Here is a 15989-nt window from a genome sequence, read left to right on the forward strand (position 1 = left end):
TTGTGGTGGGAAGAAAGAAATCAACCAGACTGATTTCAACCACAGACCTGGAACATGATAATCAAGCGTATTTGTTTAAATATTCTGAAATGTATGTGTATCAATGGCCTTTTCAACCAAGGGATTAGTTGGTATCATCACTGTGCTCTGGTCATAACTGGGTTAAAGACACTGGACTAAGTCAAGAGTCCTGAGTTTACAGATAGACTCTCTGCCCCCATGAAAATGTGTGGCTCAAATAGCTTATTTCTCTGGGCCTCAGGTTGTTCCTTCACCAGATGTGGAACAGAAGAATCCTCATGTTTTCCTTCTGTTCTAACATCCTTTATTTCTAAGAGTTAGTGTTGGAATGTCTTGATTTCATTACCAACTCTACCGTTAACTAACTAGGTGACCATAACTACGTCCCTAACATTACCTACACCCACTTCCCGCCTTTGTTAAATGTAGATAAATAGCTAAATGGCATCCAAGATCACTTCCTATCTTAAGACTCCACAAATTTTGTCCCCTAACTGTAAAATTTCAACACTTAATTTTCAGCTTCACAAGTAAAATTACAGGAAACTGAGCAAAGTCATCGTATGATACTCAGTAAGTTTTTGTTTTATGGAAGGAATTATGGTCAAAGAAGACTGTCAGCTCATATGGGAAGAGCAGAAACCATTGCCATTTCTTTTGAGCCCTGAACTGTACTGAAATCTAGAATCCAGGATGCCAGTTATTCATCCTTTTAGCAAATATTTACTGAGTATTTAAGAAGAGCACAGTCAGATGAAATCAGACCAAGATGGTTTTGTGGACAGTGTCCTTTTTCTCTACAGAATCCACCTCTGTGCCCAGTCAGACACTTCCAATGCCTTATCTCCTTCCTCTCACCCCATCAAAGCTAGTAGCATCATTCCCCTTCTTTAAAATCTTTCACTGTCTCCGGATGTCTACTGAAGAAATCCAAACTGTCAGAAACTCAGTACCATTCATGATATAATTGTACTGGTTTTCACTGAGCATGAAGTTCCATTAGGTTAGAACTTCAGTCACTTAGATACACAATTGAGAGTTCACAAAACATAGAAATGTTTTCAGGTGAACTGTATTAATCTGTAAAAAAAAAAAATTGATCACATTTATTTAATAATGATAGCTAATAATTAGTGAAGGTTTAATATTTGCCTAGGACTGTTCTAAGAACTTTGGGTATAGTACCTCATTTAATCTCTTTATGATGACTCTCTGAAGTACATATTGTTATCATTTTGTAGCTGAGGAAACTGAGTCACAGAGAGGTTAAACAACACACCCAAGGTCACACGGTTAATAGTTGGTAGAGCTGAGATTCAAATTCGGGCAATCTGACTCCACTACTGTATTAGCAACCTCTCTCCGCCTGGTATATGTAGGTTAGAAAACTGGCTTCACTTCCAGGAAACTTGCCAAGGTACATTTAGAGGAAAAAGACGTCCTCTGAACCACATTAGGGAAAACCTTGAGAGTGTGTGTCCTAGTGTCAAGCTTTAAACTAGAACAACCTCATCTGAGAAGGATGGTAATTATTGTATGCCTACATTATCTTGTGTTTTAAGTTTTTAAAAGTTGCTAACATCGTTTGTTCTGAGCCATTATTCATGGTGAGTTCTGCTTGCTAAGGTAAAGGCACTTACTCTTACTGTATAAATAAAGTAACAAGAGACCTGCTTAATGAAGCTCATTTTAAAATATGCAAAATCCCTTATTTTTTCTTCCCTGAAAATAAGTTTAGCATACCATCTGTCAGCTCATTTCTCCATAGGGCACTAAATAGTTCAAGAAGTCTATGTAAAAGTACTGTTGAGAGCAAAACAACTTTGCAAATAGAAATAGACTGACAATTCTTGATAATTCTATATGGAACTTCCCAACAATCTCATTAAATTGATTGTAGTCAAAACCCTGGTTTCATACCCCAAAGGGCTTCTTCCTGTGACGAATAAACACAAGATAGACATCCACTCTACAAACAACGGTTTTACATACTGTTAAGGCCCAATTGTGGTGCCTGTTTGGCTCATTGTAAACAGTGTTATTAATTCATACGTTTAAAAATAAGTGGTTCCTCACGTCATATTTCAAGATAAGAGGTGAAAGAAAGTGCCACCACCATTTTGAGAAACTGAGTATACAATTTGCCTTGTGAAATATATGGCCTGCAACAGAGTTAACCATTGGGGTGAAGCATTCAGGGAAGACAGTCCATACATAGGCCGTGGATGCTTGAGAGCTAGGAGAGAAGTTTGCATGACCTCTGACCTCCCTTATTTGGGGAGAGCCATTCTCTACTCCTGCTTCTATGACTTACTTTCTTGACAGTCTTCAAAAAGCAATTCATAAAGTAAAAGGCGAACAGAAGTTTTGCTAAATCCCAGTAAAAATAAAGGTTAAAAGTTATAAAATAGAAATAGATGAGGTTTTAAAAAGAAGATATAAGGCTAGAGCCAATGAGCTAAAAGGTTATAATTTTTTAATATAAAAAAGGTTACAATAAAAGGCTAAAACCCATGAGATGAAACATTTAAAAGAATCACGTAAATTTGATCAAGGGTCAAGCACAGAAGCGCTTAAAAATGAAAACTGTGCACTAAGAAAACAATAAGAAAAATACATATACTTTAAAAATATAAAGGCAGAAATTTCAGAGATTAGGGAGACAAAGGAGAAAAATGGAAGGAAAGAAAAATTAGAGGGAAATAACCTACTTGAAGCAAACTCAGAGGAAGTGTTAGATTTCAGAGAACTTCAGTATCATTAGGTACCATCGTGTGGCACTGGGACAAGAGAGCTGTCCAAAGCTGTCTACCATTGCCCAGAACCTCTAATCCCATCCAGGACCCAGGCAAAGCACGAGCTCCTCACTGCTTTCAACTGGGAACCTTTGGGACCACACAATCCACTTTCAACATGGCCTCAGAAACTTCCCAAATCACCCTGGTTTCCACTTCATCAGGCAGCCTTACTGGCTATGGGCTAGCTTAACTTCTTGGTCAGAAAGACCTAAGTTATATTCCACTCTACTCCTTATGGACTGTGTGACTTTGGGCAAGTTTCTCAACTTCTCTGAGTCCTGATATCCTTATCTGGGTTGTAAAATGATGAACAAACTAATAATAACAGCATCAATAATAGCAATTCATCTGTGCCTCATTATTAATATTTTTATTATTTTACTTCTTCTAGAGATAGTCCCTGCCAAGCACTATGCAATTTCCAGATGCGTCTTGTTAATCCTCACACCCATCTATGGTAACATTATTCATCCCAGGGTCAGTAACATCACTCAAGACTCCCATGTGTTCAGAGCATTTCCAGCCAAAATCTTAGAGAGCTTCTGTCACCAATGGCCTCTGTAGGTAACTCACACCTATGAATCTCAAATTACAATCCTCTATGGAGAGAAGGTGGGCAGCTGAGAAGAAAGCACAAGTCAAAGGAGGTAGAGTAAATTTTCCTGGATAGAAAGAGGCTTGGGACATGCTATACAAATCCTTTGTAGGATATTGAAATGCTAACTTATTATTTTATTTTCGACATTTCAGACTCTACCACATACGCACATTTTCTGTTCAATGCATTTGATACGGACCACAATGGAGCTGTAAGTTTTGAGGTAAGTCTTAGATTTTTTTTTTTTTAATATGCTTTGACTTTAGACACATTGAAAGGGATTTAGTGCTTCTAAGGTGAAAATTTGAGTTTGGTGGTGTAATTTTTTTTTTTGCTTTTTGAGCCTTTTATTCCTTTATTATTATTATTATTATTATTGTAATAAGAACACTCAACAAGAGTAGGCATCCTTGCCCTGCTCCTAATCCTAGAAAGAAAGGTTTCTATTTTTCTCCATTGAAAGGTTTCTGTTTTTCTCCACTGAGTGTGATGTTAGCTATGGCCTTTTCATGTATGGCCTTTATTATGTAGAGATACTTTCCTTCTATTCCTAGCTGACAGTATATATCATGAAAGGGTATTGAATTTGTCAATAGATGCTTTTTCTGCATCTATTGAGATGATCATATGATTTGTACCCTTAATTCCGCCAGTGTGGTATATCACATTAATTGATTTTCATATGTTGATTCAGCTTTCCATCCCAGGGATAAATTCTGCTTGGTCATGGTGCATGATCTTTCTAATGTCCTGTTGGATTTGGTTTACTAGTGTTTTGTTGAGGATTTTTGCCTCTATGTTTATCAGGAATATTGGCCTGTAGTTTTCTTGTGATGTCTTTGTCTGGCTTTGGCACCAGGGTAATGCTGACCTCATTTGGAAGTATTCCTTCCACATCAATTCTTTGAAAGAGTTTGAAAAGCATTGGTGTTCTTTAAATGTTTGGAAGAATTCACCAGTGAAGACATCTGCTGCTGGGCTTTTCTTTGTTGGGAGGTTTTTGATTACTGAGTCAATCTCCTAGTTATAGGTCTGTTCAGACTTTCTATTTCTTCATGATTCAATCTTGGTAAGTTGTGTGTGTGTATCTAGGAATTTATCCACTTTTTTTTTAGGTTATCCAATCTGTGGGCACAGAATTTTTCATAGTAGTCTCTTATGATTCTTTTTATTTCTGTAACATCAGTTACAATATTTCCTCTTTCAGTTCTGATTTATTTATTTATTTGAGTCTTCTCTCTTTTTTTCTTAGTCCAGCTAAGGGTTTGTCAATTTTGTCTATCTTTTCAAAACACCAACTCTTGGTTTCATTGATTTTTTTTCTATTGTTTTTCTATTCTCTATTTTATTTATTTCTGCTCTAATTTTTGTTATTTCCTTTTTCTAATTTAAGCTTAGTTTGTGCTTTCTCTGTCTCTTTGAGGGATAAAGTTACATTGCTTGTTTGAGACATCTCTCCTTTTTTAATGTAGGCATCTATTGTTATAAATTTCTCTCTTAGTACTGCCTGATAATTTTTGAGGAGAGGAAAGAAAAAGCCTAAGAACAGTTACTTTCCCTCATTGTATTGTCAAGAAGTTGCTCTTATCTTTCAAAATAAGTGCGAATGACAGCACACGTTGAGTTTGCTTTCTAGTACTTTCTATGTGTTTATACAAGAAAAGTCCAAACCCAGAAAGCAAACAATTTAATTAGTATTTACTGGCATCCACTGTGGGCCTGTTACTGTGGTAGGCCTTAGAAATACAAAGCTGATAAAAACCCTGCTCTCGAAGGTCCGTAAGTGAGAGATAGAAGAAAGAAATTAAATATAACAAAATGCTACATTCACCACACTGACAATTTTATAAGGAAATCCCTTTTCAAATTATGTACTTCAAGTGATTTGTATTTAATTTTGTTCATGAAATACTACATGTAAGCATCAGTAAGATGAAATATGTCCCGAGTATTCACACAGCTAAATACATTATTTATTTATAATAGAATAATAATAAATAAAATATATTTTATTTATATATTTATTACATTTGCTTATATATTATGTATTATTTTGTTTTATTATGTATATTTTATTTATATTACATGGGTAGAATGTGTAAATCATCTATTTGCTTATATTCTGAATGGCTGTGCTTTGTCTCTAGGGAGTAGAATTATTATCACTCTTTAATATATGTGTGATATTTTGATTTATAATAAGAAATATATATCCAAGAAAAGAAATATATATTTGGTCTTAGTCCCCAGTTTCTGACAAAGAGCTCCTAAAACATTGGGTTTTAAGTGAGGAGAACAACAAAGATGTCTTTTGTTATGTTAATGAGGTGAATTTTGAACCTCAGCTAGAGGTGGGGGCTGGTTGCCAGGAGAACCAACCACTCGATTATAGAGAGTTGGAACTTTCAGTCCCTCCGTCCTGTCCTCCTGAGAGGGGAGAGGAGCTAGAGACTGAGTTCAATCACCAATGGCCGATGATTTAATTAATCATGCCTCTGTAATGAAGCCTCCTTAAAAACCCAAAAGGACAGGATTCAGAGAGCTTCCCAGTTGGTGAACACCTGGAGATTTAGGGAGAGCTGGGGGCTCTGAGAGGGCATGGAAGCTCAAGCCCTTTCCCCATGCCTTGCTCTGTGCATCTCTTCCACTTGGATGTTCCTGAGATATATCCTCTTACAAAAAACAAGTAATCTAGTAAGTAAATGTTTCTCTGAGTTCTGTGAGCTGCTCTAGCAAAGTCATTGAACCCTAGAAAAAGTTTGTTGGAACCTCCAATATGTAACCCATTGGTCAGAAGCACAGGTGACAACCTATACTTGCAAGTAGCATCTGAAGCTGGGGGCTGGGAGGGGGCAATGATGTAGTATCTGGCTCTGTCTCCAGGTAGAAAGTATCAGCGTTAAGTTCAATTATAAGACACACATCTGGTGTTGGAGATAACTTGATGGTGTGAGGAAATCCCCACTCACACACTGTAATTGGGGGCAGAATCGGCACTGTTTATAATGGGAACCAGATAATTTAGAGGGTATGCATATTTAGGATTGGGAAGGGTGCATCTTACACATGAGCAGAAATTTCAGTGAGTGCCGGGATAAAGGAAAGCAGGTGATGGTGTGGAATCAACAAGGAAGGGCACTGGTGGGGCTGTACAGGGAAGCCTGCCCATGGACTTGATGAACTAGGTCTGAAGGACAAGCCGGAGATGCTCAAGAGAATAATGGCTCAGGATGGGAAGCGGTGGGAGTGAGGCAGAGGCCTGGGAATGAAGAGAAAGCATTTGTAAACCACCTAGAAGGTGGAATACAAAAGAGGAGGGTGACAGGAAAGCTGTGTAAGGAGGCGGAGGACAGATCCTCACACATCTGAGGCAGGATGCTAAGGAGGCTGAATTATCTTGCAGGAGGTGAGGTGCCCTTGGAGAATTTTCAGCGGGGAAGTTAAGGTATCAGGGCTGTGTTCCTAGAAACAAGTCCATTTAGCAGCTATTTGTCCAAGAGTCCAGACAGGAGCTGGTGTCAGCCCGAACTACAGTTAAGGCATTGGAGAGGAGGAGACAAGTTCAAGAGATACTAAAATTAAATTGGTAGACTTACATTTCAACACTTTGTGGAGTCAGGATGACAAAAGGGAGGTGCAGCCTGCTGAGAGGTCATTCAGTTTGGCCCTGGGGCAGAGTGACCAGGGCAGCAAAGTGCTTCCTCACACATACGAGATGCTCATAGAGATTGAGCGCTACTAAAATGAAGATTCTGGGCCAGGAAACTCAATGTGTCATCTCACAACTTAACCAAGAAATATCACCGGGAAAATAGGAGGAGAAGCTGGCAGTGGTCAAGGCGAGGGCAGTTGGGTTGCCTCCGATGTGGCAGCAGCACTTAGTGGGGAAGACGTGAGATTGTCATAGGTACCAGTCCCCTGTAATGTTTCTTCCGATTTGGCAGCCTATGAACAATATCGTATTAGTATCTGCTGCACCGGCCTTAGTTTAGCCATAACATAAAAGTCAAACGTTCCAGTTCACCTGATACAATCTCTCATAGCTAGTTTGAGTAAGACAGAGACTGCTAGTGATTTCATTACTTGAACTAACTTAATGTATCAGAAACGTTCCATCAATTACTTATAGCACATTGTATCCAATTTCACATGTAAATTTAGTCTGGTGTTAATGATATGGAACCATGCCTAATGTCGCTATTGTAATACGTAATATTCGTCACAGTAATTGTGATGAATGCTGGTTAAAATTTGGGAAATTAGTTATAATGGCTATATACTATAAGCATGTTGGTAGAAAAATTGTTTTCTTTAAAGACAAACCAATGGTTAAATTAATAAATGTTAAATCAAAATTAAAACTAAGTTATTGTAGTTATGTTCCTAAATTGATTACCTACCTGAAAAGTCTCTAGAAAACAGAAATGATTAGGCAATGAACATATTTGGGGTAACAATAGCATCTTGGGAGGCACAGCAGAGACCATCCTGATTCTGAGATAAAGGGAAATGGAAGTTTCCTACTTAATTTGCTTAATTCCAAAGGGTAGAGTGAGTAAGACAGGAGGGGCCCTGGATCCAGATATGACTGGATCTAACACCCCTTCAGCACCAAGTGGCTGTGAGACCCTGGGCTGAGTAGTTCAACCCTCTGGGCTTAGTGTTCATCTCTGCAAATCATCAGCAAGCAAAGCTACTTCACAGGGTAAAGGAAGGATGACAAAGTGATGTCAGTTAGGGGCTTGGCTGAGCACCCGGCACCAAATATGTCCTCATGTTTATTAGATGTTAACCACCGTGGTTTCTACAAGGGAGATTTTTCTAATGAAGCCGGTTAAGAATGACATTGGTCATCTTATTACATAGTGATCTTATAACACTGAAAACATTCAAGCACAGGCCAGATGATTGCTCTGTGATGCTGTGAAAGATTGCTCTGCATCTGATTATAAAACAAGCACTTAATGTGTGTCAATCACTGTACTAAGTGTGTAAAAATAACGTTAACAATAGTAATAGCTACACACAATAATACCAGCTGACCCTTGTTTAGCACTCATTATGAGTCAGGCATTGGGCTGAATGAATTACATATAGTAACTTGTCATTTTCGCAAATGAGGAAAGAGATTCACAGAGAAGTTAAGCAACCTGCCCAAGGTCACACAGCTAGAAAGTAGGAGAGCCAGGATTCAAACCCAAGCAGTCTGGCCCAGAATGCATCTCTTAGCAACTGTGCTATCCAGCCGGTGAGGAATATGTAGGTCCCCAGTCCCTCATCTGAAGTCCTTGGAGCCAGCTGAGTTTCATTCAGAGTCTTGCAGATTTTAGAAACGTAATGCTGTGCCTATACTCTATATTATCTAATGTCTCCTGCAGGGTCTGCAGTATGCTATAATCAAGGGTGTAACATTTGTTCAGTAAAACTATGATAAACAATAAATATGGCAGAGAGCACTACTGATCCAATGTCCATGTGCTCTGCTCTATGATCACATGATTAGGCCGTATTCCCAGCCTCTCCTGCAGCTAGGTGGGACCAGGACTGAGTTTTGACCACTGGGAGATTAGTGGAAGTGACCACATCTCCTTCCTCTGTCTTCCCATCTATGGAGACTGTGAGGTTACATATTTCAGTTTGCCTTCCAGCAAAGTAGAAGGCTGGATCTCTGAATGACTGCATGGAACAGAACCCCAGCCCCACTCGTATTTCACTGTGTGTGAGTGGTAAATAAGCTACTATGATTTGGAAGTATTAAAATAGCTTTTAGTGTCCTCTGATTAACGTGATCGATGGACAGATAATGGATAGTAGATGACAAAGGATAGAGATGATAGATAGATGATAGATAGACAGATAGATAGATAGATATTAGAATACTTTCATGCCATTTCAGTTCAGGTTTTGGCATGAGTTTTGGCACCAAAATTCACCACCTCCCCTGTCTTCCCGGTAAAGGTTTTTCTTTTTCAGTTTACAAAAGAATTTTTGGATGGGCGTGGTAAGTTGCAGATAAAAAATAAAGGACCTGTATTACTTGCCACATGTTAGAGATGAGGAATTACAAACTTAGGTTAAGTGACTTGTCCAAAGTCATATAGTTAGTAAATGGAAGAACCAGGATTGAACCTCAGCTCTACCTAAGTCTCTAAAACCTATTGGTTTTAATCAGGGGTCATCAAACTTTTCTGTAAAGGACCAAACTGTAAATATTTTTGGCTTTGCAGGCCATATAGTCTTCATTCTACCAATTCAGTTCTGCTGTTGTAGACAAAAGCAACCACAGACAAATCCGAAATAAGTGACCATGGCTGTGTTTCAATAAAGCTTTATTAACAAAAACACATAGTGGGCCGTATTTGAGCCCTGGACCATAGTTTTCCAACCTCCACTCTTAACCCTCACAATAGATTGCCTCCTGCAGAGGGAGATACTGAGGCACTATGTTTGCTGGAAGACATCTGAGATGGTCTTCTATGATTTGATTACTGAGTTATCACCAGTGTTTACAATTACCACTCAGTAATTCATCCCACGCACTGATTACTGAATGACCCAATTGCTGACTGCAAAAGCAACTCTGAACTTCTACCACTATTTCAACAGTTACCTTTTCTAGAATATTACCACCATCAGAGCAGTGCACCCCTCTGAGCACATCCCTAATGGCAAGTTTACTTGAACTGTTGTCTGAAAATGTACTTTTCCTTTGGAACAATTCTGGAATAGCTATCCCTGCTTACTACAGGTAACTGATGATTGACAGCAGGACTGCCGCAGTCCAGAGCTTCAAGAAAACACCATTCACTGACAATTCAATTATGACAGAATGAAATGTGAGTGGTACCCTGGGAGGCATTATAAACCCCCCAAAATAATCCCTTTGTCATTCACAGTGATGAGAAAAAATGGTTTTTTTCTCCCCAGATATCAATTATGGTTACAAGAAAACTTTCCTTCTAGGATGAGTCATTTTTGTCAAGTTAAATAGCTATTTTCTTTTGAGATGTCAGGCATCAAGGGGAATTATTTAGGCAATGTTACCAATAGGTATAGAATTCCATTTTGTTAGATTAAATCATTAAGTTTTATTATATCTCTCAACACACACACACACACACACACACACACACACACACACACACTTACACATCCTGTCCACATAATTCTCCTCTTCTTTTCTTGTGCCCATTCCAGGAGCTTTGCTCCTTGGCGAAGTAAAGGGAAAGGTAGCTGAGATGTCCTTTCATTTCGTTCCTGCATTTAACAAATATTTTTTGGACTTCCCTGGTGGGCCAGTGGTTAAGACAACGCGCTTCCACTGCGCGGGTGCGGTTTCGATCCCTGGTCTGGGAACTAAGATCCCATATGCGGCACGGGGCGGCAAAAAATAAATTAAAAAAAAAAAAAATATATATATATATATTCAAGGTGCTGGGGATACAACAGTGAACAAAAGACACCAATTTTTGTCCTTATGGAGCTGACATGCCCCCATTTTCATGACTAATTTTTGTAGAATCCAACAATTCTTGCCACAAAGGTTCTTTAACCTGGGACTCACCCATGCATTTCTATTGATTCCCAAGGACTGTGGCCATGCTGCATGTGTCCTAGTTTTTGCTTGTCACCCTGTCCTTCTGGCCTGCTCTGTCCTTATAGTCTTGCTGTGGGGTATCCAGCTCCTCCAGCCATGGCTGCCCTTGTCTACATTCCTGTGGCCTCCAAGGGCAAGTTCTTTGAATCCCTCTTATCATACACTGAAATGTTTAATGAAAGTTGGGGTAGCAGAAGATTATTACAAGAGAGACAAGAGAAAAAGCATCCAATAAATATCTCTATCTGCTTCAAAAGTCTGAAGGTCAGGTCCCTCTTTTTTTAAATCATCTTTTAAATAAACTTTTTATTTTAGACCAGTTTTACATTTACAGAAAAACTGCAAAGATAGTACAGAGAGTTCCCATACACCTCGCACCCAGTTTCCTGTTATTCACATCACGCATTAATATGGTAAACTTGTTACAATTAATGGACTAATGTTGATACATTATTATTAACTAAAGTCCATGCTTTATTCCGATTCTCTTAGTTTTTACCAAAAGCCTTTCTTCTGTTCCAGAATTCTATTAGGATCTTACATTACCTTCACTCACCATGTCTCCTTAAGCTCCTTTTGGCTGTGACAGTTTCTCAAATTGTCCTTGTTTTGATAACCTTGACAGTTTTGAGGAGTTTTGGTCAGCTGTTTTGCAGAATGTCCCTCAGTTGGGATTTGTTTGATGTTTTTTCTCATGATTGGAATAGGGATATGTGTTTTGAGGAGGAAGACCACAGAGGTAAGGTGCTTTTATTATTACATAACAAGAGTCCATAGTATCAACATGATTTATGACCATTTGATGTAAAACTTGATCACCTGGTTGAAGTAGTGCTGGTAATTTCTTTACTGTAAAGTTACGCTTTTATCCCTCTTTCCAAACCATACTCTTTGGAAGGAAGTTATGCACAGATCACACTTACAGATTGGGAGTTATGCTCCGACTCCTTAAGGGTAGAGTATACATATAGTTGATTTGGAATTCTTCTCTTCCAAAGAAGAGAAGGATTTGTCTCTTCTCCTCCATTTATGAATGTATTCCACCAGTGATTCATATCGGTGTGGACTAATGGACATATATTTTATACTTGAGTTATAGTTCAATATCTTATCTTTTTGCTTAAATTGTTCCAGCTGGGCCACTGGAAGCTCTTTCAGTTGGCTTCAACATGGCCCCATCATTGTGGTTGTTTATTTTTTTGTTTTGCTTTGTTTCTTTCTTTGCTCATTCCTTACTTTTGGACACTACAAGATGCTCCAGCCTCATCTTCTATTTTTTCTGACCCGGTCCTAGAATTTTTCAGGCTCCTCTTTTAACACTCCAATCTCCAAGGAGGTGCCAGAAATCTCTTCTCATCTGAAAGAGCACATGCTTGTGAGTCAGGAGGCTCAATCCAAACTCTACCACTTCTAGCTGGGATACCTGGGGCAGGTTCCTCAATCTCTCTGCACTTGAATTTCCTCAATGTAAAATGGAAATAATAAGGATAGATACCTCACAAGCTCGTTGTCAGATTAAATGATGAATCTAGAGAGTTTCGAAAACGGTCTGGCACAATTAATATGCTCAGTAATGTTAGTGATCCTGTATAACAACTGGTCAGTCTCAGAGAACTGATATCAATTTCTCTCTGTCTCTCTCTTGCTCACTCTCTTTTCTTCTGTTTCCTGGGCATCTAACTGTTGGGATTCTTCTTCAGCTGATCTTATCTTCTTATCCTGTTCCTAGTCACACATGTATTCACATACTGACTCACTTTCCCTTTTTAAAAGCTAAGGCCATTTTCTAATTCATTTATGCATGTCATTTCATGGCAAGAATTATGAATTCTTGGTATCTCCAAATGTTCTACAAATGTTATTAGTAAAATTGCAATCACTTTGAGTCACTGTTTCATATCACCCTACAATTATGTCCTATAGTATCAGAAAAAAAGAGATGTAGCATTTGTTTATATCATACTTTTCTGTGTAACCACAGCCCATTGCTTCAGTTCTAGACAAAATGAGAGCCTGGGCTTTGAGTCAGAGTTCTGGGTTCAGTTTCCAGCTCTAATTCTCATTGGCTGCATCCCTTGCCTCGGTCACGTATTTTCTATGAGCCTCCATCTTTAATATAAGGACGACAATACCTATTTGCTATGGTTGTGTGAGGCTGACATAAAGTAACGCATAGAAATTGCCTAATACCAAGCCCCACACACTTGTCGATAAACTGTCCTCATTACTACTAATAAATTTCAGTGTTCCCAGAGCCCTTTAACCCAGGAATTCCACATCTTTCCTTAGGAAATAAGTCAGAATGATGGGAAGTAGTTGGAGAAAAATATTTACTACAGCATCACGTACAATAAAGAAAAATTTGAATTAATACACGTATATACCAATAAGAAAGAATGATTAAATAAATTACCAAGAGGGTCATTACCTCTTAATTACAGTATATTATATACTACAGGTTTAAATATGTTACAACAATTTTCCAGCAGATGGCAGAAAAATATTTTGAGGGAGCTGCAGCTTCCTGTAATTTGCACAAGTCACCTTATTGTCCAGGAGCAGGGCTGTCTCCTTCTCCCTCCTCAAACCTTCAGTTCTTATCCTTTCCACCATGTCCTTCACTCCCAAGCAGACAACACCCATTAAAGGTCTCAGATGAGGATTCGTTCATCTTCCCACCTCTTCTCAGCTGGGGGCATCTGCATGGTGTTCTCCTTCCTTCTGTATTAGCTGAGGAAATGTGCCTCCTCTCTTCCCAGGGCAGACCATCTCCATCTCTCCCACCATCGCAGGAATAGTCCACTTCTCTCTCTCTCTCTCTGTCTTTTTCTGTCTCTCACACACACACATCTTTAGTATTTTCCTCTTTTTAGATTCGTCCCTTCAGTGTTCAAAGTGCTCATCTTCAAAACTCTCTTCTGTGGTCCTGTCCTCCTCTTCAGATATAGCCCTGTCCCTCTGTCTTCACATGCAGCCATGGTTGGTGAATTTTCTAACAGTCTCTATCACTCTTTGCTCCCTCCCCTCCACTGAAGCTTCTCCCTTTAGTCACTGGTGACCTCCATGTTGCTGACTCAGTAAGCTCTTTTCATTCCCCAGCAGATTGGTATGAAGATGAACCATCCTTTCCTAGTGAAATGCTTTCTTCTCTTGACCTCTCTTACCTCCTGAGAAACTTATTTTCAAGATTTGTTGCCTGCGTCTCTTCTTTTCTCTGCCTACTAAGGAATTCTTGTGGCCTCCTTTATAACAGCAACAGAGGGATTAAAATACCTAGAAATAAATATAACTAAGAAATGTGAAAGAACAACTTGGAAAAAACAAAAGGCCTTAAAATGTATTAGAGTTTGGTGTGCTGAATAAAGACCCGCCAAAAATGTCCACATCTTAATGTCCGGACGTAGGATGTGTTATCTTTCATGGTAAAGGAGGTTTTCTGCAGGTGTGATTAAGGATCTTGAGATGGGGAGATCACCTTGGATTATCTGGATGGGCCCAATGTAATCCCAAGGGTCCCTGTAAGAGGGAGGCAGGAAGATCAGGGTAGCAAAGAGGAGATACTACAACAGGAGGTTGGAGTACTGTGTTTTGAAGATGGAGGAAAGGGCCACAAGCCAATCAATGCAAGTGGCCTCTAGAAGCTGAAAAAAGCAAGAGAACAAATTCTATCCCTAGATCCACTGGGGAGACTGCAGCTCTGCCTCCAACTTGATTTCAGCCCAGTAAAACCCATTTCAGACTTCTGATTTACAGATCTGGAGGATAATAAACAAGTATTATTTTAATCCTCCAAATCTGTGGTAGTTTGTTATAGCAGCAAGAGGAAACTAACATACTCAATGACAAAAATGACCTGGACAAGGGAAAGGTTTCTTATTGTCTTGAATAGGAAGACTCATCAACATGTAGTTGTCAGTTCTGCCCAAGTTGATCTGTAAATTTACCTCCAGCTCAATAAACATCCCAATAGGGGTCAGGTGGAATACTTAAATAAGGAAAAATGGAAAGAAAATAGCTGAAAAAGAAGGGTTGAGAGGAAATAGCCCTTACAGCTATTAAAATTACTAAAATGTTTTAATAATTAAAACAATGTAGTAGAGGTGCTTAGATAAACAGATATACTATGAAATAAAACATAAGTTCCAGAAATATAAATACATAAAAGAATTAAGGATATGATAAATCTTGCATCTCAAATCAGTGGGTAACAAATAATATTGTGAAACCAGACAGCTATCTAAAAACACTGGGTAAATTCCAAATGGAATAAAGCTTTAAATGTAAAAACGTAAACCTTAAAAGTACTAGAACAAAAACATGGGAGTATCCTTTTATAACTTCAGAATGGGAGAGGTATTTTCAGTATGACAGAAACCAAAAAATATAAAGTAAAAGGCTGACAAAATCTAGAATATAAAGATAAAAAGATGCCTACTTCACAAAAATCAACATAATAAAAATTGAAAGAAATCATAAACTGGGAAACAATACTTGAAGATATATCCCAGACAAGGGCTAATTTCACTAATATGTGAAGAGTTTCTATAAATCAAGACATTTGGAAAAAATGCTCAAATTTATTCATAATAAATACAAATTTTAAGTAATCTGAGAAAGAAATATTAACCTTTAAGATTGAAAACGATAAAAAATTTGATGGCATATAGTATTGACAAGCTATACTATTCTCATATACAGATTCTGAGAGGGAAATTTGGGGGGAAATTTGAAAATAACTATAAAATTTACCAATGTTCAAATCCTTTGACCCAGCAATTCCACTTCTAGGAACTCATCCTACAGATATACTTGTTCAAAATGTAAGTTATGTATGTATAAGGTCACTCTTTGTGGCTTTGTTTTTAATAAGATTGGAAATCTTTAAATATTCATCAATGGGAGATTGGTTAAGTAAACTATGATATATTCATACATATGCAACAGTGAAAAAGATTGGAGTTATTTCCAAGATTTA

General features: G+C 38.3%; 1 protein-coding gene across 6 annotated transcripts in view; it reads left to right on the forward strand.

The window, feature by feature from the left end:
• The window catches only part of KCNIP4 (potassium voltage-gated channel interacting protein 4), a 1181969-nt gene that overhangs the window by 1157944 nt on the left and 8036 nt on the right, over nt 1–15989 (forward strand). For all 6 annotated transcript variants that reach the window (XM_029234907.1, XM_029234911.1, XM_029234910.1 and 3 more), the window contains one exon: nt 3570–3640. In XM_029234907.1, coding sequence (XP_029090740.1) covers nt 3570–3640 — 71 coding nt within the window. The remainder of the gene's footprint in view (nt 1–3569; nt 3641–15989) is intronic.

Source organism: Monodon monoceros, unplaced genomic scaffold (assembly GCF_005190385.1).
Source record: "Monodon monoceros isolate NGI ecotype Baffin Bay Population unplaced genomic scaffold, NGI_Narwhal_1 Super_Scaffold_20, whole genome shotgun sequence".
Taxonomy (NCBI): domain Eukaryota; kingdom Metazoa; phylum Chordata; class Mammalia; order Artiodactyla; family Monodontidae; genus Monodon; species Monodon monoceros.